Consider the following 25,337-nt stretch of genomic DNA (forward strand, 5'->3'; position numbering starts at 1 on the left):
CCTAATTTCCTTTGAAAACTTTGAATGCAATGCAGAAAGTCATGTAGCTAATGTAATGATTTATACTCTCTCCAGGGCTGTTCATTCAGTAAACTTGGAAACTGCAACTATTTACATTCACTAGGTTACCCTCATTACATGAAGGACTAGACAATTTTGCTTTAACCAGGAGTTTAAATTTTGTACAAGATAACGCAAATCTTACATGGCAAATAACACAAGCAGGTTCCTACTGCCCATAGTCTACTGCCCATATGATACTGCCTGTCAAGGAAGCATGCTTCACTCCCAGCAGCTCAAATCCAGAGGAAAACAGTATTGTAGATCTGCCAGCAAAGGCTGTTGAGATGGCTAGAATTTACCTAAAATTCAGCCTATGGCTGCAAGGTCTGTTGCCTACCCTCCTACTGTTTTTGAACATAGCCTTGGGCAACTTACAAACTCTTACTGAGCCTTTTTTTCCTGCATTTGAAGTAGGAATAAGGACATCTTTTCTCACAGGAAAGTTGGGAGAAGAAATACATTAAGATAGCAAGATGCATTGGTAAGAGAGGTCCTCAGAAGTACTGTACATAAATTAGGCAGTGCTTACCTGTACTGTGGTTGGCTGTTTGGACTGCTGAGGATCATTAAGTCTGTCCCTTCTGTAATTTAACACAGGATGTGGACCATTTCCATATTGACACTCAAAACAGGAAACTGCATCACAGCCCAGATCCAGGAGATATTTCAGCACAGAAAGGTACTTCATTGAAAACATGATGGTAGCTGGAAATGTGGTGGGATGGCTTGAAATATAGGCATCAATGTTTGCTCCATGGTCAAGAAGCAGTTTCATGGTCTTTAGGCAGCCGTGGCGAATGGAGATAAGTAATGGGTTGATGAGGTCAGTGTTGGGGTTGGCTCCAGCCTGCAACAAGAGCTCTGTGGCATAGATGTTGTTGTTAAAGACAGCAAAATAAAGGGGGGTGGTGCGTCTGTCCTCATAAAGGCAGGACCGTTCCTGGGAGAGGGCAGTGTTCACGTCGTAGCCAGCGTCGATCAGCTCTTCCAAGACGTCATCGTTGTTGCGTTCAGCTGCTAAATGCAGGGGACTGATGCCACTGCGCTTGACACGAGTGCGGCTGGTTACAGGGATCAGCATGGAGACAATCCTGCCAGGTGGAGAGTCAGTGAGGAGCTGTGAGCTTTAGGGAATCTACTGCAAATTGTAGCTGTACGGTTGTAATCATAAGAAAGAGCCTGTCAACTCAGGTACAGAAACAACTCGCTCTGAGGTAAATCAGAGCATGAACTTGGAACCTGTCAACAGCTTTATGTATGCTCTTGGCTTGCAGAAAATGTTAGTTATGTGACCTCTCCTGCAGGGAGGAACAAGTTGTTTGAAATTATCTCCCAGTTTCTGTAAGGTAAAGGCAGGGACAAGGCAGTTACGATGGAAGAGGTGACATGCTGATAGCTCATCTACCCTGTGGTAACTCACTTATAGGCCAAAACCCAAATGGGCAGTTAAAAACTGTTTCAGACCCGTGCATATGGACCTGCTGGCAAAGAGGTGTCTCCCTACCTCTGTCAGGACATCGGTAGGTCTCATATGTCACAACTTCAGCAAGATGCCTGAGACTATAAAAGGGATGAAACCAAACCTTCCTCTGTGGGACTTAGCTAGGATCAGCTATATATTTGGTTTTCAAGCCTCCATGCCAGATTTTACAATGCAGTTTTTACCCTGAATTGAGCCCTGTCCTGGAGGCCTTCACTGCCTGCCTTTTGGCTGTGGCAAATCCACAGGGCTATCAATGTCCATTCCAGATTGTGGGGAGCCAAAAAGACAATTAAGAAAAGGGAGAAAAAGAAATAAAAATATTTTGCAGGCCAGTTGCCATGCTTTAGCCCAGGGAGAAAAAATGTTCAGCCAAGTTCTAAACCCCAGTAACCAGGGAATGCTATTGGAAAGTGTTACACGGCCTTAAATGCAGTAACGTAAATTGAGCTGCTCTCGTTGTATAAAGTGACGTTCAAATATGTGAAGTACAGTGACCCTGCAGTCAAAAATCCATGATCATTTTGGTGCCTCCATAGGTGTCACTGGAGCTGGATGACCAAACCCATGGGTTTAATCCTCATTTCCTGCTCATAAAGTTGCGTATTTTAGTCAAGGGACTAGGTTGATTCTATAAAACAGACAAGTCACTTTAAGCCAGATCCAGAAAGAGATCAGGCAACATTCAAATTGAGTGTTCCTACTGTCCCAGCATGTTGCCATGCTACCTATATGATGCCTGTGGAGAGAGAGACCCCTAAAAAAGGGACTTGTGGGAACCAACAAGCTGAGCACACCTCCTCCTCCTCCCACACAGACTCCTCTGTATAGCAGGCAACAGCTCTTCAAATACACAAATGTGCAGAGCTCAGTTTCCTGAACATGCACTGTGTCTCTTTTATAGTGCTAGAGATCTTGAGCTTGACTGCAACAGCCAGTCCCAACACTGGGGCCTCAAACATTTACATAATGAACTAAGCAAAATATAAGCACTACTGTCAGTGTAAGCTTCGCCTGTGATGCACTGAATGGTCCTGAAAAAGACTGAGCCTCCAAAGCTCCCAGGAGCTGAAATAAGAGTAGAAGATGCATAACATATTACAGAATTATGTTCTCATTTACATGATGGACTGTTGATGTCTCCAAGTTACTTCTACATCTCATTCTTAAACAAAAGGGGCTTGGTCCTTATGTAAGTATCTCGGGAAATGAAGCATGGGGTTTTTCTCCAAGAAGCCTCACTGATCTTCCAGTGCCGTGATACTCACCAGGGAGCAGGAGGCTTGGATGCTGGCGAGCTAGCTACTTCCCACCATTAGCAAATGTTCTGTAAGACCCATAATAGCAAAAAGGGCACGGAGCACTGTGAGGACACCACACCAAGATCAGCCATCTCACAGTCTACTGTTTTTGAAGATTTAAGGATCTGTTTTCTTATTTCCCTCCAGAAGCATACATGCTCCAGCCAGCTCGTCACATATAATTAAAGAGGCACTGCCTCATTTCTGTTTGTGGGGAGGATCTGAACCTTATTGCAGCGGTGTTGCACCAAGGCTTTGCATCCAAATGCTGCAATGTCCCAGACCTTGGTACAACACCTGCAACCCAGATTTGTTTTGGCAGGTCAAGCAGGAAGCATCAAATTTGTATCACGAACCTGATTTTGTTCCTCAAAATTTTGTTCCTTTTGTTCCTCTTTTCCTCATCCTCCAAAGAGGATTGATGCAGTTATATGGTGCCTCCACAACTGCAGTCTCTATTACCTGTCTGTAGGGGGAAGGCAGCTCAAGGGAAAGCAGCAAAGGCAGGACAAGCCAGGTCACAACCCACTTCTGTCACAGGGCTGAGCCTCATATACATATTTGAAATGTTGCTACATTTCCCCATATCCCTGACACTTAGTTCTGTGACTTCTATTTGCTAGAAATTACATGGAGGAGGCAGCGTATCCTTAGCATGAGTGTGTCAAGAGATTATTGACTTGCTTTTACTTAATAAATCTGCCCACACTTCACAAATAATGTCTTCCCTTCTCAGCTCATCAGTTCCAAGAGGAAACGGGTTAAATGACTGCTCACTATTATCTTTCCTACAGTTGATGAGATGAACCTTATGAATTTCATGTCAGTATTGACAAGGTGTCATTTAAAATAAACAAACACCAAGCAACAAGAGTTGACAGTTGAGCCTTGGGACCACATTCTTGGCTCTTTGATGGTAGGGAGCCTTCATGCTCTGGCAAAAAGTTGAAGCGTGGAATTCCTGCTGAATTACGTATTAAATCTGCAGGAATACAAAGAGAGGTCACCATGAAGGGTGTTATTTTACTGACTACCAAAGGAATTAAGAATGATCAGTCAATTGGGTTAAAAGTTTGTCATTTAGATAAATATTTGGTTGGGGCTGCACGAAAGACCTGTTTTTTTCACTTCAGTTTTCAGCAGTTACAAACCAAAAAATTGTTCTCAGTCTTTTACATGTGAAGGAACTCAGACTTCAGGCTTAATTCTGATCTCATCTATGCTGCTGAGTATTGGCAGTAATTGATGTGAGATCTGAATCAAGCCCTTTCTTTCATAACATAGGGATGGACCCAGGCTGCAGAGTTTCCATGTAAATTTGATTTCATATTGTGGTGTGGAGGTAATGAGCAAAGGGGAGGAGTAGATTCAGAGAGCTGGTCTAGGCTTTATATACAAATTGGATTCAGATCAATGTTTTGTACTTTTGGATTAACATCTTTGAAAGTGAGTGACAGGAGCTGGGTTCTGTCTCTGGCCCATTTCTCATTGAAACTGTGCTTGTTTTCAAGAAAATGTCTTTGTAATTCAACCCCCAGAGAAAATTTTGAATCATCCTTGCATAAGCCTATGCAAGACATTTACACACATGCTAGAAGTGTATAAATCCATTACATAAATTCACACTGGGCTGCCCTCTGGAACATACAGCTTCCACAAAGAAGCAGGCCTAGTCCAGTTACAGAAAATAAATATCCTCAGGTCTAAGTGATTTGAGAAACTTAATTAGGATTCTCAAGTAGACTGAAACTTGGAGAAAAGTTACTATGGGAAGGTATAGTGCTGTCAAAAGTTTTCATTCCTCAGACATTGTTAAATACATAAGAATCTGTTCCAGCAGTTCTTTGCAAAGACAGCTTTAATATCCAGACACAGTCTTTGCAGCTGGATGTACTCTCTCATTCTACTATTGATGTTAGGATTTTGATGGAAAATGTAATAGTCAGAAGAGTCCACTACAATCATCAAAGGAGTCTCTCGCTGCAATCAGAGATGTGACTGTTTTGCACAGATGTCTATGAGCCACTGGCCCTTTCAGCAGCAAGGAGTTAAAGGCAGGATGTAAAATTTGCCCTAGGATCAGAAGCATGTACTCAGGAGTTCAGGATCAGAAGCATGCTGCAATGACAGTATCTATCAGTTCTTGGAAGAGCTAGACAAAAACTACTTACATTACAGAACTATAATCACATCTCTAGGTGGCATCTTTTAAACTAATACCTTCATAGGCTGTGGAGTTTCTCCTCCTCCTAGAAACACCTCTAATTCAAAAGACTGGTAAATCTACCCATTTCCTGGTTATTTTTTTCATTAGTTACTTGTCTCACTGTTTAAAGTGTGTGCTCAACTCTATCTCAAACACATCTAATTTCAGAAACTAATCACTGGATCTCTTTATGCATTTGTCTGCTACATTTAAGAGTCATTTAATCACTCACTAATAAAGTATATCTTCCAGACCTTGAATTATTCTTCTATTCCTTTTCTGAAGTCTTTCCAATTTCTTGACAGCCTTCTGAAAGGAAGGATACAGAACTGGACACCATATTCTAGCAATGGTCTCGCGAATGCCTTAGAGATTCACTTAAACGCTTCCTGCTGTCACATCTGAATTATTGCTAAAAAAACCCTGAACACACCAGAGATGAATGCAGCATGTTCTGCTCATGTGTAAGAATCACTATGGGCTTGTTTAGGTAGGAAAATGGTTGCAAACTAAGCTATGCTGTGATAGCTTTTGAGCACTAACCCTCCAAATGGATGCTTTTATTCCATCCCAACATATTTTGTGGAGCTCAGTTTAATACGCTTCCAAGATGCATGGGGTTATTTAGCCCTAATAAATGATATTTTGGCAAAGCTAAAAGGATCTTTCACCTCACACTACTGCTCTGCCCTGCCTCAGTTTAGAATTTCAAACCCAAGCTCTAAAAATGGAAAGGCGAGTTCTCAGCTGGCAGCTCCCTCACTCGCAATGCTCAGTATTAGATATGGAACCTTATACTCTTTTTCATAAGGACTCTGGATTCTTGTCTAAAAGGTGAAACTATGAAATGAACCCAAACTTACTCGCAAATGCCTTTTTTGGCTGCTATGTGAAGAGGTAGCAGGCCATCTTTATTGGCTTTGTTAGCATCTGCTCCTTGGGACAAGAGAAACTCCACAATACGTACATGTCCATTTTTACAGGCTTCATAAAGAGCAGAGGCTTTATCACTGGCTTGAGTATTTATATCAGCACCTAGGAAGAAATGAAATCTTTGTAGCACTAAAAGGTTAAAATCAGACAGAAGCAACATATTTTGAATGAACAGTTAAGTCTCCATGCCATGACACTGGAACTACAATATGTGCCAGAAGGGGATGTGAATGAGGTCATATCATATCAAAATAAAAAATTGATACAGTTATACTTTAGATCTCCACTGACTTTTACTATGATGTGAATTTTATGAGGGAAAGTTTATTGGGGCAATTATTCTCTTTACTCAGTCTGTTGGGGGAAAACAATGTGATAAAGTGACAATACACTCCTGGAAAGGGGAGGTACCCACAGGATAAAAAAAACAGTGGGTGTCAACCATTAGCTCACAGTTATGAATCCAGGCTCCATCCAACTATATCTCAAAGGCAAACACTTTAAAATATGCTAGAGGGTAGTTCTTTATATAACACGGCCTTTTCTTTAGACACAATAATCTCATTAGTATTTATATATTTACCCTATGTATGTACACTATTCTTCAGCAGGAGGTGGGACTAGATGATTTCAATAGGACCCCTCCAAAGGAAATTATTCTATAATAATATTTTACATATGTATATATAAAATGTATGTTTATGTATGCTATTTATACTATATATATTTATACTATAAGTATATTTATACTATTTATACTATATTTTAATTGTAGTACCTATCGAGGCTAAAATAGAATTCTATAACAAGACATTCTCATAATACAAAGCAAAGAATTCAGTATCTAAAAGTTGCTCTGAAAGCTGCTTTTATTCAGGCATGCCTTAGTCAATGAATATTTCATTTCAGAACTTAGCATTTGAGGCCCTATGTCTTGATTTCTCCAGGCTTCAAATTAGGCTCCAAATATTAAATTTTACTGAAAAAAAAGACAAATAATATTAATTAATGAGCTACTGGATTATTTGGGGAATTTTTCTTGAGCTCTAGTGGGTGATGGCTAACCAAGCCCTAATATTTTTTGTCCACAAGCATTTTTGAATCTGAATTTTAGCTTTTTCTATGCTAGAAATTTAAGGCCTGAAAGCCTAGGTTTTGACTGTAGTGTACTATACCATTCTGTCTTCAGGAAGGCTGCTCTATGTGTATCCTAAATGGGAATGACAGTTCACTGGAGTTTTGCTTCTAACTCCAATAAAAGAGTCAGTCAGTCTCCTGTTTGATCATGAAAACTCCCTGCCAAGAAGAACATTTCTCTGGGCTCTCACCCCAGACTGAAACATCTGTGTTGTGTTTGGCCCCTTGAAGATATTGTAGTTAGAAACATCAGGAGAACTGCAGTGACAAAACATAACACAGGACTACATTCTTAATGAAAAAGAAATACAAAAGAAACCTTTTTTATGATGAACATTGCACATCATAAACAATGCAATGATATCATTCCCTGCATTCTCAGAGGAGCTTTTGAGGGCTTGAAATATTTGGACAGTTTTATTGGATTTTCTCTTGTGTATTTTTCTCAAAATTGAACTTTAAGGAAATCCTAATATGTATCTATGTTGAAACACAAATCACATTCCAGCTCCATTTTCAAAATCATAGGCAGTTTGATGGACTAACTGGTCATATAAAACTGACTTGACAATGCTAGCTGGACAACAGACAACATTTTTTGTTCCCCAATTGTCATATGTCTCTTGGCGATACAAATTGCTTCAGAAGTTTTTATCTTCATTGCTGTTTTGGTCTCATTTCACAAGCATATTCACATGTGTAGGGCCTGATTCTCACCTATGTTGAAGATATTATGCCACACTGAGAACAAAAATATGCCTCAGAATGGGAGTAAAGTATATTGTGCTTATTTTAAAGCTGTTTTATATGACTGGAGCAGTATAAGGTAAGTTTAGTATAAACTAGAATCAAATTCACTTTGCTTATATGTTTGAACACACATACACACGAGAAAGAGTGAGTCTGCTTCTCCTTTGTGTAAAACTGTTAACGACAGTAGTACTTCATTCTCATCAGGATACATTAGCAGAGGAAAACTAACCTTGCCCATCACTGCACATGTTCATGAGCAAATGGGGTTGGCTAATGTTCAAATTCTGCCATTTATTACTACCTACAGTTTCTTTTATAACTGACTGGATTTTAGGCTACGTGTGTGCAGTCATATGGGTTTTGAAAGCTGCCAGTCAATACAATTAAAGAGCACCAAACTACTTCACAAAGTGAGTGACCACAAATGGATGCTGAAGAAACTTTTGTGTCTAGTCCATGCACTCTCAAAGACCCTATGCAATCTGGCCTTCTGGGGCAACAGGGGCTCAGCACTTCTTCTGGCTAAGCCTTGTCTTCAGAGATTGAAAAAATGAGGCAGGGAGAATTAACAGGCACTTTGAAATGTTAAGGATAAAATGAGTAAAGGCATGTCAGTCACACAACTGTACTCACCACATTTTGCCAGGTATCTCAAAGCATCCAACTGCCCGCTCTCAGCTGCCACAAATAAAGAAGTGATTCCATAGGCATTTGTGGACTCAATCTTGGCACCTCCTTTCACAAGAATATCAATAATCTCCAGGTCATTTCGGGAGACAGCCTCATGGAGAGCAGTCCATCCTCGATTGCAACGATGGTTGGTATCAGCATTGTACTGCACCAGGAGTCTCGCAGCCTCTGCATTCTTGCGTTCGCAGGCTGTTTTGAGAAAAAGGAAAGAGATATCGGCCAAGCTTTTGAAAAGACTCTAGGTGTTCTGAGTATCCATCTCGTGTAGCACAAAGCAATATAACACAACTTGGCCATACTGGGTCAAACCAAAGATCCATCTAGTTCAATATGAGAGCCAAGGCTGCAGCCAAATGACAGTGTCGGGGCAGGCAAAGGGTGTAGCAGAAAAAGCAGTCTTCAGCTGAGACCTGGAGGAGGCTAATTGTCATGTACTGCACTTGAACCAAGCTTGATACTGAGGGAGATGCAGCCCAGCACCTTTGTACTAATTGGATATCACTGTGACACAGGGAGGTGATGAAGTGCAGGAGATATTCATGAAGAATGAATATGTTACAGAAACCACATGACTTAAAGACTCTGTCCAAATTCTATGCAAACTGACCCTGTATCTTACTGCCTTGAACTGTGAATAAAGCTCTATAGTCAAGAAAATACAAAAAGACCAAACAAACAGTAGCCAGCAAAGGATCCTTAGAATATAAGAATGGGGTGAGCTTGTAGCATTCTCCCAGCCTGCCACAATTCACAACTCAGGACCACCCTAAGCTAAAGGTATTTTCTTGATATGTAATTGTTTTTTTAAATTTTTATTCTATTAATTTGTTCCATTGCTTTCTGCATCCAAAGTCATGAGGCTCTCTACACACTTTTACTGTGGCATCCCAAATCAAAAGCCTCTAGAATAAGTAGCCACTTTTACAACCCCCAATTAGCATATGCTGTACAATGCTCAGTGAGAGAGGCCAGCACAGTCTATAGTAATTATTATTATTTTTAAATAATACTGTCTTTTTCTCATAGAAGTGCTGCCTTTCAGTGTTGGTTCTTCCCTTGAGACATCCTCATGGCTTCCTCTCCCATTCACGAGTGTCACTAACATGTTCTGAAAGCAAACTATCTGATTAGACACTGCTGTAATTACCTATGCACAACAGCTCTACAGAGTTCAATTGCTTACAAACAAAGGATGACTAATTTGTCATTATAACTTTTTCACTCTTTCTTTATTACAGGATGGACCAGAAAATTTTGTATCAAGACTAGCACATTCTTAGTAACAGTTTTCTTTAGTACCCAGCTTTCTGCTTTCACAAAGTTTGAGACACTATGCAGAGACCCACACGACAACCTGTGCTGAGGACCTCCCTGAGCATCCCACCCCCTCCCTCAGCCCCACATTACAGCCTGTAGCCCTGCGGCAGGCACCAATCCCCTGTCCCTGGTGCAGATGAGAGGAGAGGCTGTGCCACAGCAAGTCAGACGCAGGAGATACATGCCTACCTGTACAAATGGGAGCTAACTAACTGCTGAATTTGAGTCTTTGCATGCAAGACCTAGTGTGCCTACCACATCTGAGGAGAGCTATGTGGGGCTAATTCTCTGAGCACCAGCAGCTCTCCTCTGATGGCACCAGGAGAGCTCAGCGTCTCCGGGAACTTGGCTGCTCACCTTTGTAGAGAGGTGTTTCTCTGGCCTTGTTGGAGATGTCTGGCTCGGCTCCAGCCTGCAGCAGAGTGAGGAGACAGTCCAGATTGCCCCGGCTTGTGGCCAGGTACAGCGCTGTCTCCTCATTGAGAGTGCGCTGGTCAATCGTGCCGGGGTACGCTGTCAAGAAACCATTAGCCCACAGTCATTGTGGTGTGTAGTACGCAAGTATTTGAAGCACAATCACCTTTCACTATCCTTAGAGTTCTGGGTGAGTCTTTGTTGTTTATTTCTTCTTTTCTTTTCCTTTTTAGTAAGGAAAGTAAGTTAAGAACAAATGGTGAACTTATTCTAAATCAGATTAGTCACGGGCTTAGATTTTAATGTGCATCTATTGCCATTAGTGATGCAGAAAGCTGTTGAGTAAATGCTCTTCAGTAGCAATCTGAAGCACAATATGATAGCTAACCCCCTTCAGTTACTGGCAAAGAGGGGCTGGGCTGGATCTTCAGCTAGTGGGAACGGAGGTAATTCTGCTGCCTGCTGTGGCAGCCTAGCAGTTTACAACAGCTGAGGACGCAATCTGGAAATGTGTCTTCAGAGAGAGGGTGAAATTAATGTACACACAGAGGCTGAAAAAAGAACTTCACACGAGGACCCACTCAGGCTGGGCTGGTGCTAATTCTGCTTTTTGGTTTATTCATATTCTTCTTAACCATTTTGTAATCAATTAATTTTAATTTCACTAACCTTTTTGCAACAGGCTCAGGCAACCCACTTGGCCATAGTATGCAGCTTCATGGAGGGGTATCCAGCCATCCTTATTAGGTTCAGAAAGGTCTTTTCCTGATTTCATCATGTTACATACTGCTTTTTCATCTCCATCCTTGATTGCTGCCACCACTGGGTCAAGTTCTCTTTAAAACAAGGTTGAAAATTGATTACTGCTTTCTTCATTACTGAGGAGCTTTTTACAGCAACAGCACGGTATCATTAGACAAAAAACAATGAACATCTACAGCCTACATGACAGCTTTTTGTAGCCCTAGGACATCTAGCTGCAGTCGTCACTAGAGGTAAAATCTATCTGCCCTAATGTAGCCAGTCATGACGGATCAGAAGCAGCACTCTCTGGAGGTGCGGATCTTTCTCCACTAAGTGTAAAGAAAGTGTAGGCATGACTATCACTGACATAAACATTTACATTTTAGAAATCTAGAGTTGGGTGAGACTAGCGCTAGCCTTGTTCTGTACACTACCATTAAGTGTCCACAGTTGTGATAATCACATCACCTTGCCATTTGCTGTCAAATGTGGTAAGGTGGTTCCATGTGAGATCTCATAAACAAGATCAACTTAGAGAAGAATTGCCCCTTTTCACCACTGAAGAAATGTTAGCTTTAATTTGCAGATGGCTGAGCTCTAAAGCAGAAATTCTGAATAAATCTTGTTCTGATGTTTTAGAGATACTTTCTATTTCTCTTATGAGAAGTTAGGTGAACCAGCTACCAAGAAAGGAGAACTCCAGTTGGACCTTGTAAACCTTATGGTGTTGGTCTGGGCTCTCTTTCCTTTGGCCAGGGAAGATAAAAAGAAAAATCTACCCACTGAAATGAATTCTGAGCTGCCCTTAATGACAATACCCTAGAGATCCCCAGCTATTATTTCAGTATCAAGCACTCAAATTTTCAGAAATGATAACCACTTTGGACATTATAGACCTTTGAAAAGGTGTCCAGTGTCACAACAAGACCTGCTAGGTGCTGGACACTTGAAAATCAGTTCTTTTTCTAGATGCCTGCTTGGGAGCTGACCCATTAGCTTTTTTTGACAAGCCCACTCCTGCAAACCTCTTAGCCAAGTTAGCAATGCCCTGAGTGACCACATCAGTGAGGGGTCTCTGGAACCACAGCTGAACCAGATGCCATGCAGTGAAGTGGTTCATGTTACCCAGTGATAGTACATTTGAACCCAGGAAACCTCTGCCGGAGATAGGCTATATTTTTAGAGACAGAGGACACAAGGATGTTGAAAACATAGGAGAGTTTGTGGCTGAATTAACTCTGAAGAGATAATCTTGCAGTTTTGAAGGCAGAGAAATTGGGGAGGGAGATGAGTGTCTCAAAGGTGAGCGTCTTGCATTGTCAGGGCAGGAATTCAACACACGACTAAAGTCACAGCAGTGAGAATGAGAACAGCTAGAAACTCTGGTTATAACAAAAGGTCTAAAATGTTACAACAGAGCAAGACCTGAGACACAAAAACGTGGGCAGTTCAGCAGTGGAATCCCCAAAAAGCAGCTTGTTGGTACAACCACTGCATTTAGTGCAGGTTACAGGAACAGCACTGAATTTCACCACCTTGCAGGTGGCACTTTGCATGGTGACACCTTGCATGTGGCAGAAGGGCATGGAGACTGGGAGAGTAGCATGACTCATGCTGAGGGAGCTTCCCGGAGCACTGCTGGCCTGCAGCGGAGGCTAAGCAGACCAGCAGCCTGAAACTGCCACAGTAGTCATTAATTTCAGCTTGCCTAGAAGTATTCAAGCCAGTCTGGTGCAACACTAATAATTGCACTGAAAGAAAAGTCACCACGCTGCTTCTCTAAGGACAAACTCAGTGGTTGCAGTGGAAGCCCATGAATACAATGGGTAGGCCAATAAATGGGAAAAGACAGCATTTTCCAGGTGAAAAAGTACTTAGTACCACTTGCTCTTTCTTCTCTATAGCTGGAAGCAGTGATCTCAAGACAGCAGAGTCACAAAAATAGCAACACTGGAATGGAGGGAGATATGGGACATGAAGTCAGGCAATTTGCCTGAGGAGATAACAGCTAGAGCAGGCAGCTGCCTTCCTGGCCACCACCCAGTCAGAAGGAATCAACTGACCTTCTCCTGATAACTGCAGGACTGAGGTCCCAAGGACCCCATTGTATCCCCATACTCCTTAGAGTACCTAAGGGACTATAACATTAGTAGTTAGTTATAGATAAGAGATTTTTATATAGGCACGTAAAATTCAGCATTTTGTTGAAGTCAGTTAATAGCAACAATTGGTATATTTGGCTGGGAGAGGAGAAGGAGGTGGGGGATCTTTATCTTTAAAAGCCTCTGGCACAAGCCTGCTAAAACCATCTGTTGTGCTATGCAAAGTTTCATGTTATATACACAGGGCTGCTTACCGCAACCCTGGACTTGGGCACATGATAGAGTTACTGGAGTTTAATGAGTTACTGCATGCCATGTGGGATACGACAGGAGTCTGTTTGCATTTTGTTGGCACACAGCAAATGCAAAGTAAATCACATTAACTGAGAACCCAGTGAAAGCAGAGGATACTGCATCTCTGTGGTAGGGTTAAAAATGTGTGCAGAATCAGTTAGTGGTCTGCTTGAGCCTTCAGATGTTGAATGAAGTAAACTTCCGTTAGGCCCCTTGACCTTAAATGATTCCTGAGGAATACAAGGGGTTTGCTGGACCCGGCTGCAGATGCTTTATCCAAGCAAATTCCAGATTGGCACAGAAGTTTTAATGAGTGTCCATGTGAAATCCTTCTTTTTTGTCTGTCTCAGAGTTGGTCTATATGTACACACACACACACACACACACACACATATGTATATAAAAACACATTCTGCTGTTTGGATTTTAACAGAAATAGAAAAATTCAGTATTAGGACTAAGGAGGAATTCTGAAGCTCTGATGAAATCTTGACTTTATAGGCTAATCAAAAAAGCTATGCATTTCAAAGGCCAGTAGCCAGACTCATAAATACTCATTGCAAAAGAGGTGCATGGTGGGATCAATTTTAAGTGCTGCAGAAGAGGTTCAGTAGTGCACAGAAGGGTTCAGGAAGCACCTTCTTTTCCTGGCAGCTTGGTGGGATGCAGACAGCATGAAGTAACATCTTCCTGAGTGAAGTCAGCTATCACCTCCTGCCTTGCTCTGAGAGCAGGGCCAGAAAACAGTTGTGCCAACATGTTCCCCTGTGACTTCCCAGCCACTTTTCTGCTCTCACCTGACAGCAGAGGAGGGGTAGTTTATCAGCATTATTGTGGCCCTTGTTGTGGACTGAACTCTATTGAGCTATATGACGCAGAAGAAAAAGCCTGCTTTTCAGTCATTGCAATCAGAGCAGGAGAGAGATATGAAAGGAGTGCAGATCACATAATGAGAGCATGTGATTTCAGTGGGGTCAAGGGGAGCTGACAAGTGATAGAGGTGAGGGAGTCCCCACATTTCAGCAGAAAGAGGTTTTCACATATGTCAGTGAGGGCAATGTCAGCAGATCATGGTGGGCAGAGCCCAGATCAGACAGGGTGCAGGGTACAGGGTGAGATGGGGGAGAAGATAGAGACAGGCGAGAGAGATGAAAGGAAGAAGAGTGACGATGTGGTAGTCAATATAACAATGCATCCAGGGAGGGATTTGTAAGATGGATAAAACAAAGAGTGTTTGAACCAGAAGACAAAAAAGGCAGAGGAAAGTTTTCTGCAAGGTACAGAGAAGTTCTGCCTGTGACACTTTTTACCCTTCCTCTCATCCCTAAAGGCAGGTGCCAACATCTACGCTGCCTGGCAGAGAGCTATAATAAACCCATCATGGTCCAGACACTTCCACTATGCATGGGCAGAGCTCGGCCCACACCCTCTCCTATCTGTTTTCCTCAACCATGACTGTGTTCAGCCAAGCTTATTTACGGTCTCTGCCAATGGCAAAACAGAGCCAGGAGGGTCAAACTCTGTCCTGGTGGTTTCTCCTTGGGTGGGTGAGATACAGTGTGGCTTCCCAGCAGCCCTTTTCAACGAGGCAGGACAGTGCAGGTATTGCTGTGCCAGGGAGCAGCCACGGCATCTTGGAAGCATTTATAAAACATTACTTTGAAGGACTGGACTTTCTCACCCTGTTTATATACTGCCATGAAATGTTTGTTTTCCCCACCATCCCCCACCACTGAACTATGAACTTAATACCAACGCAGTACAAACAGCACCCATCTGCCTCATCTGCTGTATCAATGTGGGAGCCAGCCTATATAAATAAACCACAACACAGCCGTCGCTTCCCTGCTGTCCCCTGTCACCTCAGAGCTACCAAGAGACCCAGAGTCCCCAAGACATGTGCACTGGAGGGATGGAGAGGGATGAAAGGGGAGAAGAGGACAAGGAAGGTTTGGAGGTGGGGTTGCCCACAAGAGACAGTGTGATGGTTCGGGGCAGGTGGGAGGCTGGAGGAAAGAAAGGGAAGGCAAAGAGCATGCAGAGCAGATATCGGCAAGACCCCTCTAAGCAGGTCATGAAATCCCTTGGATGACACCCAAAATGCCACCATTTCCCCCCAGACACCATCACCGCCCAGAGGAGCTGACTGGGAGGGCAGGGGGCAGCAAGGCTTCTTTTGACCGCAGGGGAAAGTGGGAGAGGGAAAACAAGGCACTTACACGGGCTGAGGCATGCTGAACAGGCTGCCGTCGTACCTTCGCCTGACCCCCCAGGCTGCCCCCGAGCTGGAAGACTGAGCACGGCCTCTCGCCTGGGCCACCAATCTGGAGTGGCGATGACAGGAATGAAATAAAGAGAAATACTCCGAATAGGAGAAACAGGTCATGTTGAGGCAGAAACAGAGACACACACACCCACTGAGAGGGAGAGCGAAAGCCTGCCGGTCAGGGCTTTGAATGAAAGCAGATGGCCACGGCTTGCTCCGCACTGGATTCAGCTGCTCTCTCGGCTGGAGATTATTTTTGGCCCTCTGAGGAAGTGTCAGGGGATTCAAATGACCATATAAGACAACAGTGAGGTTAACCCTGCCACCACTGCACAGGAAGCAGGCAGGAGACGAGGTGACATTCATCACCTCCCGAAGTGTCATGTAAGCAGGTCAGAGGAGGGGGTGGAGGAGGATCCAGGGCCCCAGGTGCAAGCTCCATTTTGAGCCCCGGCTCTCACAGGCAGCAGCAGTGTCCAGCAACACTACATATCTGGAGCTACAAACTCTGCAAAGGCTTTTCTTCCAGTGGGATGTCAAAAGCTGCTGAGCCGAGGCAGAGGCAGGACAGGTTAATGTACAGAAGAGCAGATGCTGTCTTTTGCTAAAGTAGCAGGTGTCAAAGGACCCCCAAGGAAGACAAGACCAAACAGCCAGGGTAGCCCTTTCTCCCCCCATGTCAGATTCCCACAGAAGAGCTGACAATACAAGTGTGCAGTAATTACACCGAGAAGCCTTTAGTTAGAGCAGGATTGCATTCTGCAAAGCATCTTTTATCTTGCAACTATAAAGCATCCTTACTGCTCATCAAATTGTTCCAAGTCTCCTGACCTTGAAAATCAAACATTTGCAGGTAGTGAGGTTTTGGTAGCGAGGTAGTGAGGACAGTGGAGTTGTGAGAAGGATGGAGGAACAGAACGTCAGTTACTCTCCAATTATTACAAAAAAAAAAAAAGGTTGAAAGGATACTTTTCTATCTTCTTTGACTTTCTAACTCCCCTTCCCCCTTGAGAATTCTGCTTTTTAAAAAATGAAAGGAGAACAAAGTTTGGTTTTGAAACTGTCAGCAGGTCTCTGTAACCCACAGCCTGAGCACAACATCACTGGCAAGGGGGGGATGCTTACACACTTTGGTATCTGGAGCTACTCTTGGCTGAGAGCAAGCGCGCTTGAGATTGGACTCTGATCTGAAATAACTACATCTTTTAGAGTTTGTAGTATCTAGAAGGTATTCAGTTCACATGGTTTTATATGCCATTTTTGGCCTCTCTCCTATGTTTTCCCATAAGAAATCCTGTGCTCCCTCTCTGGCTCTGCCTAAGCCAGGAGTGCAGTGTGTCCCCACAGGAGAAAGGAGCTGCTCACTTCAACAGGGCTTCTTTAGGTCAAGAAAGCTTGTAGAACTGCCCAGTTTCTTATTTTATTTGTTGCTTAACAGAGACAACTTTGAGCAGATTCTTATTTCACTGTGAAGGTGCAAATCACTGACTTCATTGCATGTATGCCAGAATCTGACTTCCAAACTAATGATGAAGTATTTGAAGCCACTTGGTACGATTAGTTAGCCAGCGTGTGTTTTGGCAGGAGAGGCTGGCCGTCCCTTCCTGGGCAGCCTGTTTGCCGAGACAGGCTAAACTCGGGCTCACTCACCTTTGCCAGGGGTAAATCTGGTAGGGTGGGTTGTGGCTGCTGGTGCGGCTGGGGGCGGCTGCCTCACCGGGACCCGTCATGATCGACTTCTGGTGACTCTGGGCAGCTGACTGCCCCGCAGGATCCTCCTCTAGGCTCTGCTGTATGGCCATTTTTATAAGCTCATCCTCACTCAGGCTACTGTACAGACTGTATTCCTCACAGCCGATCGTTTCTCTTTGAGTATTTGCTGCTGTTGTAGCCATTTTTTTTTTTTTTGCTTTCCTGTAAAAGGAGATTGTGACAATCAAAATGTGGAAAATGAAAGAAATTCAGCTGTCTTGTGATCTTGTTCAGCTATATCTCTTGATTAGACTGACCAGAATTCCTTAGAAAAACCTTAACCATGGAGAGAACATTAAATCTGCATATAAACTTAATGAACTAACTCCTTTCTGTCACATAGATGTAACTGCTTTATCTGTTGGTTAAAAAGGGAAGGGAGCTGCTGCAAGGAAGTAAGACAAGTTTTTATCTACTTATTCTGGTTGTCACAGTTCAGGAGAAAAATAGGTAAAGGAAATCCCCAGCAGATTAAGGAGATACAGCTTTGAAATTAATTTCTTTAGGAGAACACTAATGTATATCTCTTTTTTATTTTTTTATTTCTCTTGCTTGATCGTTGGAAATTAAGGGAAGAGGGTTGTCTGTTTTCTGCAAGGGCAGGTTCTTAGCCGGGGTAAAGCAACTTCGTGGAGATGTTTCTCTCATGCTATCTGAAGATTTCACTAGCAACATGCAAAGCTGCTCTTTGAAGTGACTTTCTTTGTTTCACTAATCTAGAAGAGCAACATGACACTACTCAGTTTCACTTCTGGTTTTCTGATTTTCACAGAACAAAGTTCAAGGTCATCAGTTTTAAGACTCATAGTAAGACTATCTTCTGAAAACTGGAGTTTCAGAGATGGAAATGAGAGAGGAGGGGAAACGTCAGAGCACATTCAGCAGTCACAGACTGAATCATCAGTGCAGTAGGGACTCAAAAAAGGCAAAGACAATACAAAATACTGTGGTAATTCTAGCAATGACAGGGAAGTATTAGCACCAGCAACATACAATGCTCTGGCAGGATCTCATCTGGATGCCGGGACAATTCTGGCCTCCAGCGTTCAAGAGTCAAGGGCATATTTCATGAGAAGAGATGGAAAGACTTGGTTTGTTAAGAAGATGGTAGCCCAGAGGGAGCAGGTTTTCTCTTTAAAAGCATATCAGCAAGCAAGAAAAGCTGTGTAAAGGAGAGGGCTGGCATGAGAAGAAACGGATCCAAACTGCCCATGGAAGGGTTTAGACTGGAAATGGGAAGACGCCTCCCTGTCCCTGCCAACCCCAGGCCTCCTCCACCCCTGCCCCAGCCCCAGGCCCCCGCCTCAGCCCAGCCCGGGGCCATCAGTCCCTGCCCCATGACACCGCAGCAGTGCTGGCTCCAGCCCTGCCACCGCCCTGCCCTGCCCGGCCTCCGCTCGTCCCCGTCCCCGTGGTGGTGCCTGATGCCAGGGCTGGGGCTGCCCCGGCTTCCCTGGTGCCCTGCTCCCTTGGGGCTGTGGAATGGGCCCTGGTGGTGAGGCCTGGCCCTGCTGCCCTGGGGAGCCCCCCGACACTGGCCCCGGGGAGCCACCAGCCTGCGCTGCTCCCCAACATGACCACTGTGCCCTCCGGCAGCACTCGCTGCCTTGGCGGTTGGTTTACTGGGTGTCCTGCAGGACCGGGGTGAAGGCACTGCCTGCCACTTGGGAGGTGAGGGGCTGAGTGCTTGGCAGAACAGAGCACACCATCAGCACAACGTGCCCTAGCGAGGTTCTCGAACTTCAGCTTTCTGTCCCAGCAGTTGCATCATTTCCACGTGCTTTTCCTGGCATCTGGTTGAAAACGACATTTGCCAGGTACTTTATGTGACACCATAAGGATACAAACAGCTCTGCAGAGGAGTGCTGCGCACACGCACGTCTACAAAGAGATCCCAGGCACCAAGAGCCCTGCAGAATTTGTCCTGCCCTAAGTACCTGGGAAAGCGCCCACCTTCCTGCCCCAGCTTACATGCAAGAACTGTGGAGCCACCTCCCCTCCTGCACAAGGCTGGTAGCTGCCACCCACCACACCAGAGCGCCGGCTGACAAAATTAACACCCCTGCTCTCCTTCCCCCATTTAACTGCACTCTCCCGCTGGCTGGGGCTTTTCCTCCAGCTCCCAGTGTCTCACAGAGAGCCGGACTTCTCACAGGGAATCGCACCCATATCAGCAGCAGTGGCATGACAAGGTTGGCTCATCGTATCCCTGTGGGTGGGAGTCTAGCAAGCGGTGAGCCTCACTCCAGTAGACTACCATGCCCTAATAATCATTGCTACTGCGCATATGGCCAAGAGACAGTCCTGACATGGAGGAAATGGTATCTGACAGTGCAGGAAATTGTGACTCCCCCAAATGATAACAGAGCCATATCTATGTGCATCAGTTTAACCATAATTAAAAATAAATCAATTAATATAAAGTTTAAAGAAATTGCAAGAGCTTGAATTAAGCTGCAAGAAGCTTAAAATCTTGGATTTAAACATATCACTTCATAAATAATGGTGTCTTCTACATCTACTAGCGCTGCTTGCATCTACTTCAGACTTCAAGCATACTGCAGAGGAAGTGGGAAGAGTTCAGGGTAAAGAGAAGCCCAGCAGATTTCAGATTAACATTATTACTCTTTACAATACACTGTGTGTTTTACAGCCTTGAAAACTGCCAAAATAAAACCTTCTGTTGCTGTAAATAATACAACCAGTTTTGTTGTTTTTTTGTTTTTTGCCATATCTCTCAAGGCTGCTTTTGATTATATTTTTCAGTGAGCGTGGGCATATCTGAGGCCTATGCTATGATCCCTGTCTATCCAAAGGAACTAAGCCAAGGCATTTAAAAGAGCTGATAGCTCCGATAACAGAGCTGCTGGCCCCTCCCTGCACCCCAGCCCCTTCAGTACCTCTTCTTGGTTGCACTCCATCCCATGGCTAACCAAGAACCATGACACAGCTTTCTTTTCCCAACAGCTTCTGTTGCTGCTTGCCTGCTCAGTTCCTGGCACTCTAGACAGCACTTCTATAGTCTGTCAACCTACATACTTAGTAACTGGCATGCTGTGGATGTGTGGAGCCCATGGGCTGGAATCAGATGGCTTATCTTCAACACCCAACAGTGCAATGCCTAAATGTAGAGACCTAGCTCTGATGATGACTCAGAGACCTGAACTAAGTGATCAGTGGAGAGGCAGGGATCTGTGAGCTCCTAAAGGAGGTGATGAGTTTGTTGCATTTGCCTTTAATCGCAAACTCAGAAAGAATCCTTGGAGGAGGAGGTGAGAGTGGAGACTAAGGACCTCTTCTCCAAGAGGAACCTGCCTCAGTAGAGCGTAAGGTGCAGACCCCTCTTCTTTAACTCATGACTACGCAGGAGGCAGAGTGGACAGCGGGTCCAGCCTCACTTTGTCTTTAAGCTGGCTGTCGGAGTCCCTTCCCTCTCCTTTGAGGAGCACACAGGAGATCAATATCAATGCAGCTCCTCACTCCAACAGAGGGGCTAATGGATTTAGGTGCCTTCCTATCTCCCTGAAGGATCTAGGCATAAAGGCCATTTTCTGACATCTTCCTCTCCCTCCTCCTTTTGTTTCATGCCTAACTGAGGCATAAGGAGGGAAAAAGAACATTTTGATATCGGGGATCATTTCTATTTCACCTCCCACTTCTTTGTACGGGTTAACTAGGTCCCCTCCATTCACAAAGGAATGGGACAATCTTCCCTACACAATGGTGATCCTCACCAATCTAAATATTTTGACAGGAGTCCCATGGAGTGCAGAAACAACAGTGCTGGCAGCAGCTCCTGCCACTGACTCATCCTGCAGGAAGAAATGTTGTGGGGCCCAAAATAGAGAAAGCTTTAAGTTCTCCTCCTCTAACTGTCACAACCCCGATGAGGGTGTGACTGTCATATTTGGGGTTCTAGCAGCTTTCAGGCCCATCCTAAGCAGCTGAAAGCTTTGGTTATCCTGACCCCCCTAACAGAGACAGTTCAAGTTTGGTTTGAAACCATTCTCTGGTTAAGTAGTTCATTTCTCAGACGAATCCATTCTCTCCTGTTTCCCACTGTTTCCTCTTGCTCAGAGTGACATACCCACTCCATTTGCTGGCATATTTTAATCCACCAAAACAAGCCCCTCTGCTTCATTCATCATCTTCCTGAAAACTCGGTTTTCTTAGGTAGAGGGATGGATCAGCAAGACTCCTCTAATAGAAGCTCAAACCTGCTCCATTTGTGGACTGTGCTATCATGTGGATAATAGATGCATGGTGTGTCTGAATCAGGCCACGAGGGTGAGAAGCATGCCAGCTCTCTGTGTTGCAGCCCAGAGCACCCTGACAATGCGCAGAGCAGACCTGGCACCGTCCCGTTCCACCTGGAAATAGTTTTCTTTGTAGCTATAGAGCCATGGGGCTCAGGCACAGATTCAAGTTATTTCTGCAACAAGTTACTGCAAGCCAGGTGAGCAGTGGTAACAGACCAAGTGCATGCCCTTAGCTTGAGGCTAATCCAGAGTAACCTGATTTAGTTTAACCTTCTTTCATTGTGGGATAAGCTCAGTCACGTTATATGACACTGCTGCAGTCGCACAGACTGACCCTGGTTCAACTGACACCGTAGGGCTAAGATAATATGATCTGGTGGCAGAGCCATCAGGTTAGTAGTGAACTACCTACTATGACTTTACAAAAGCTAACTAGACTAATGATGTGCTATAAGCTAAATATTTTCCACCTTCTGTCAGAAAGGTGTGAAAAAAAATCAATCTTTGTTTGTAGAGATGGTTGAAGTAGTTCAGGTAAGTAAGATCCAACCAAAGCAGTCTCTCTAAATTCAGTAGGAATCTGTTTGTTTGCTTTCTTTAAGCCTGCTTATTGTAGGTTTAAAATATTGGAATCAGATTTACAAATTAAATGCTGGGTTAACTGTTCACTCCAACTTCAGGCTTTTGTGGGAGGTTTTAATGTCTGGCTGTCCCCTGCATTTCTCTGACAGTCCAAGAACCCATTCTCGCAAACAGATAGCACAATAGCATTGCTTGTCCTTAAGAACAGAACCTGAATTTAAAAGCTCTGATTACAGTGTCAATATTATTCATTACAGAACTGTTTGCCTTCAGGTCTGAATTGCTTTATTACTGATTTCTCTTGGTAGAAACACATCTTAGCATTTTGCTGTCTGTGCTGCCATTTAATATCTCAGTCTGACAAGATCTCCTGAATCTAAATTTATCGCCATTTCCACACAGGGCCTGATCCTGCTTTCTCCACATAAACAATATCCCCACTTGATTCTTAATTTTGCTATCCTGATTTCAGCGAGAGTTTGTTTATTTAAGACATAGAAATCAGGCCTGTGACATGCACAGATAGCTTAGTTGCATTCAGTGACAAGAACATAAGGGAAGAAATTAAATGCTTGTGCCAGGGCCAAACTGTGGTGCTCCTCCCTGCGTTAATGAGCAGCTGTACCTGGCAGCTCACTGAAAGCAAAGGTACTACTCACCAGGGTGACTATTAGTAACCATTCACACTACGGTAAAATCCATAGACAAACACAATTACGTTGTTATTATATTTGGACTACAAGCTCTGTCAACATACAGTGTTTGGGAGAGTGGGCCTCTGATCCCTGATGCAACATAAATAAACAACAAGGATTACAGCTGGCTTTGAACATGCAGAACCGCTATTCAATACCATTAGCATCTGAAACAACTGGTCCCCATTGATAGCACTTCCTTAAAGAAAAGCTTAGCATGGCTGCCTGTCCTTGTTCAATAGACCCCAGGCAGCAGAATTAGCAGAATTACTTATTGTCCATCAGAGGAGGGTGGCAGGTGAGCGACAAGGTCATTAAAGGAGCAGAGCTGGGACTTTGCCTGCCTTAGCACTCAGTTTACCCTGATCAGCTTGTAACTCAATACAGAACCTCAGTATTTATGGCTCAGGGTCCGATAAACCACATTTCTAAAAACAAAAACAAGTAGCTAAGAGACTGCAAAAGAAAGAGAAGAGGAGCGATTTGCTTGTTTTGCCTTTTCTTTTCCAAGAAATGATTGAGTCCCAGATTCTGCAGATACTGCTCCATGTGTTAACCTTTACTTCTGAACACAGCAGGACACGACTGAAACTCTTTAGAGTAAACCAAGCTTCCACTTTAGTCCTTACTGCTGCACCTTTCAGGCCAGATCCTCTGATGGCAATGGAAACTAGACCAATTTACAGCACTTGAAATACTGACATTTTTGCTGTATTTTAGGTCAGTTTCAAGATAAATCTCTTCAGTTTTCCAGGTATGCTTGGAAATAAATAATTCTTTTAAAAACAGAAAGATTTTCAGTGCCCATAAGAAGTGGGGCATTAGAAGAACAACATCTTATGGTGTCCAGCTGCAGCAACAGGCAAACATATTTTGTACTAACAGCTTAGGCAAACCGGTCAAGTTATAGCCCAGTGCTGAAGGAAGCAAAAGATAGTCTTCCCGAAGGAATTCTCCAAGTAAACAAATCCCCTTGTCAAGCCCCAGCTGTCAAAACAGGTCACCTATCAATCTGGCATATTGTATAATGCCATCAAATTATGATTCTGCACAAATTCTTTACTGCAAATGTATATATTGCATACTTTGATTTCTTCTCAGAAAGCATCAATTCATATGGCATTCAGTGCAGTATTAGCTTTCTGTTGTACCAACTGGAAAGCTTTAAATGAAGGAAATCATTCACTTTTGTCATTTTTTTTCTTCACACTGGACCTTGCACACTACACTCACTGTACCTTAGCATGTCATAACAACGATAACAATTATTTCTGAGCAAACTATTCTAGGGAGAAAGACATAAGCATCATCTGAAAGTAAAAGAAAAATAAGGAAATGATGGAGCTACAGTTCTGCTTAACTATTCCAGAATTAACTTTAAACAGTAAGTGTTTTATGGCTTATTTTAAAAAAACAAAAGCAAAAACACAAAAACTCTAAATACTGTGTTAGGGTGTTAGGTTACAAATTGCTACAGGAATAAGTATTTGCATAGCCACAGCAAACTGGCAGGTTGAAAATGCAAAACAAGTTCAAAACATGCACATTTGCATTACCTTTTTGTTCTGAAATAAAAGGCTAATAATATTGTTGAAATGAGTTATCTCCTTGATTAAGTCTTAATTCAGAAAATCCTCGTTGGTATTCATCTCCCTGCTTTGCCTGGATGCTTCGATCAACTGCAGGACAGCTTTGAAACAGTCTCACTTTGAAGCCTGGAGTTTATTTCTGGATCACCCCATGATCAGTGAATACAAGCCAAAATATAAGTTGTTCTGAATCTCAGATTTCCTGTTTGAAGATGCACGGGAGAAACTTTTACCCATTCTAAAGTTCTTTTTTGTTGCATTAATCTGTGGAACTTCACTTCATCAAGCATCCTGTAGCTAAATGGCACAAAGTTGACCTTTCTATTACATCATTATTTATTGTCGCTGACAAGCAGACCATATATGGACATGTTTCTGGAACCTAAAGAAAAAAAAGAAATTACCGTATAATTTTGAAGTAAAATATATTGTCCAGGAGAGTTTTATTTATTGGGGAGAAAGGAGCTCAATTTACTTTTCCTGTAGCTGCTGCTTGTTAAAAAAAAAAGGGGGGGGGGAAATATGACCATGGGTATTTATTGATGCTTTACAATGGTTCGTATATTTTTAAGGCTACAAATGTGGGACTTCAGAATTCCAAAAGATGACAAAAGCAGCTGTGAACCTGTTCCAAGTAGTATTTATAAGAGCTTACTACTGGGAAAGAACTGCTCTTATAACATGTAAATATGAAAGACAGACCCTATGTCAGACTGCTTGAGGCCATAAATGTGAAATGATAGCCATCTTCCCCACATCT

The 25,337-nt window shown here is 43.4% G+C and overlaps 1 protein-coding gene across 3 annotated transcripts in view; it reads right to left on the reverse strand.

Annotated features, from left to right (window-relative positions):
• ASB2 (ankyrin repeat and SOCS box containing 2) overlaps positions 1 to 24,802 on the reverse strand; it is a 30,826-nt gene extending 6,024 nt beyond the window's left edge. For 2 of the 3 annotated variants that reach the window (XM_067295625.1, XM_067295624.1), the window contains exons 1-7: positions 24,545 to 24,802; positions 17,351 to 17,614; positions 10,964 to 11,130; positions 10,238 to 10,393; positions 8,507 to 8,752; positions 5,914 to 6,085; positions 593 to 1,154 (exon numbers count right to left, since the gene is read on the reverse strand). In XM_067295625.1, coding sequence (XP_067151726.1) covers positions 593 to 1,154; positions 5,914 to 6,085; positions 8,507 to 8,752; positions 10,238 to 10,393; positions 10,964 to 11,130; positions 17,351 to 17,595 — 1,548 coding nt within the window. In that variant the 5' untranslated portion in view covers positions 17,596 to 17,614; positions 24,545 to 24,802. Of the gene's footprint in view, positions 1 to 592; positions 1,155 to 5,913; positions 6,086 to 8,506; positions 8,753 to 10,237; positions 10,394 to 10,963; positions 11,131 to 15,653; positions 15,713 to 17,350; positions 17,615 to 24,544 lie in introns of those variants that run through there. The other variant, XM_067295626.1, reaches the window with a different exon arrangement.
• Positions 24,803 to 25,337: the final 535 nt, after the last annotated feature.

This window comes from Apteryx mantelli, chromosome 4, assembly GCF_036417845.1.
Source record: "Apteryx mantelli isolate bAptMan1 chromosome 4, bAptMan1.hap1, whole genome shotgun sequence".
Taxonomy (NCBI): Eukaryota; Metazoa; Chordata; class Aves; order Apterygiformes; family Apterygidae; genus Apteryx; species Apteryx mantelli.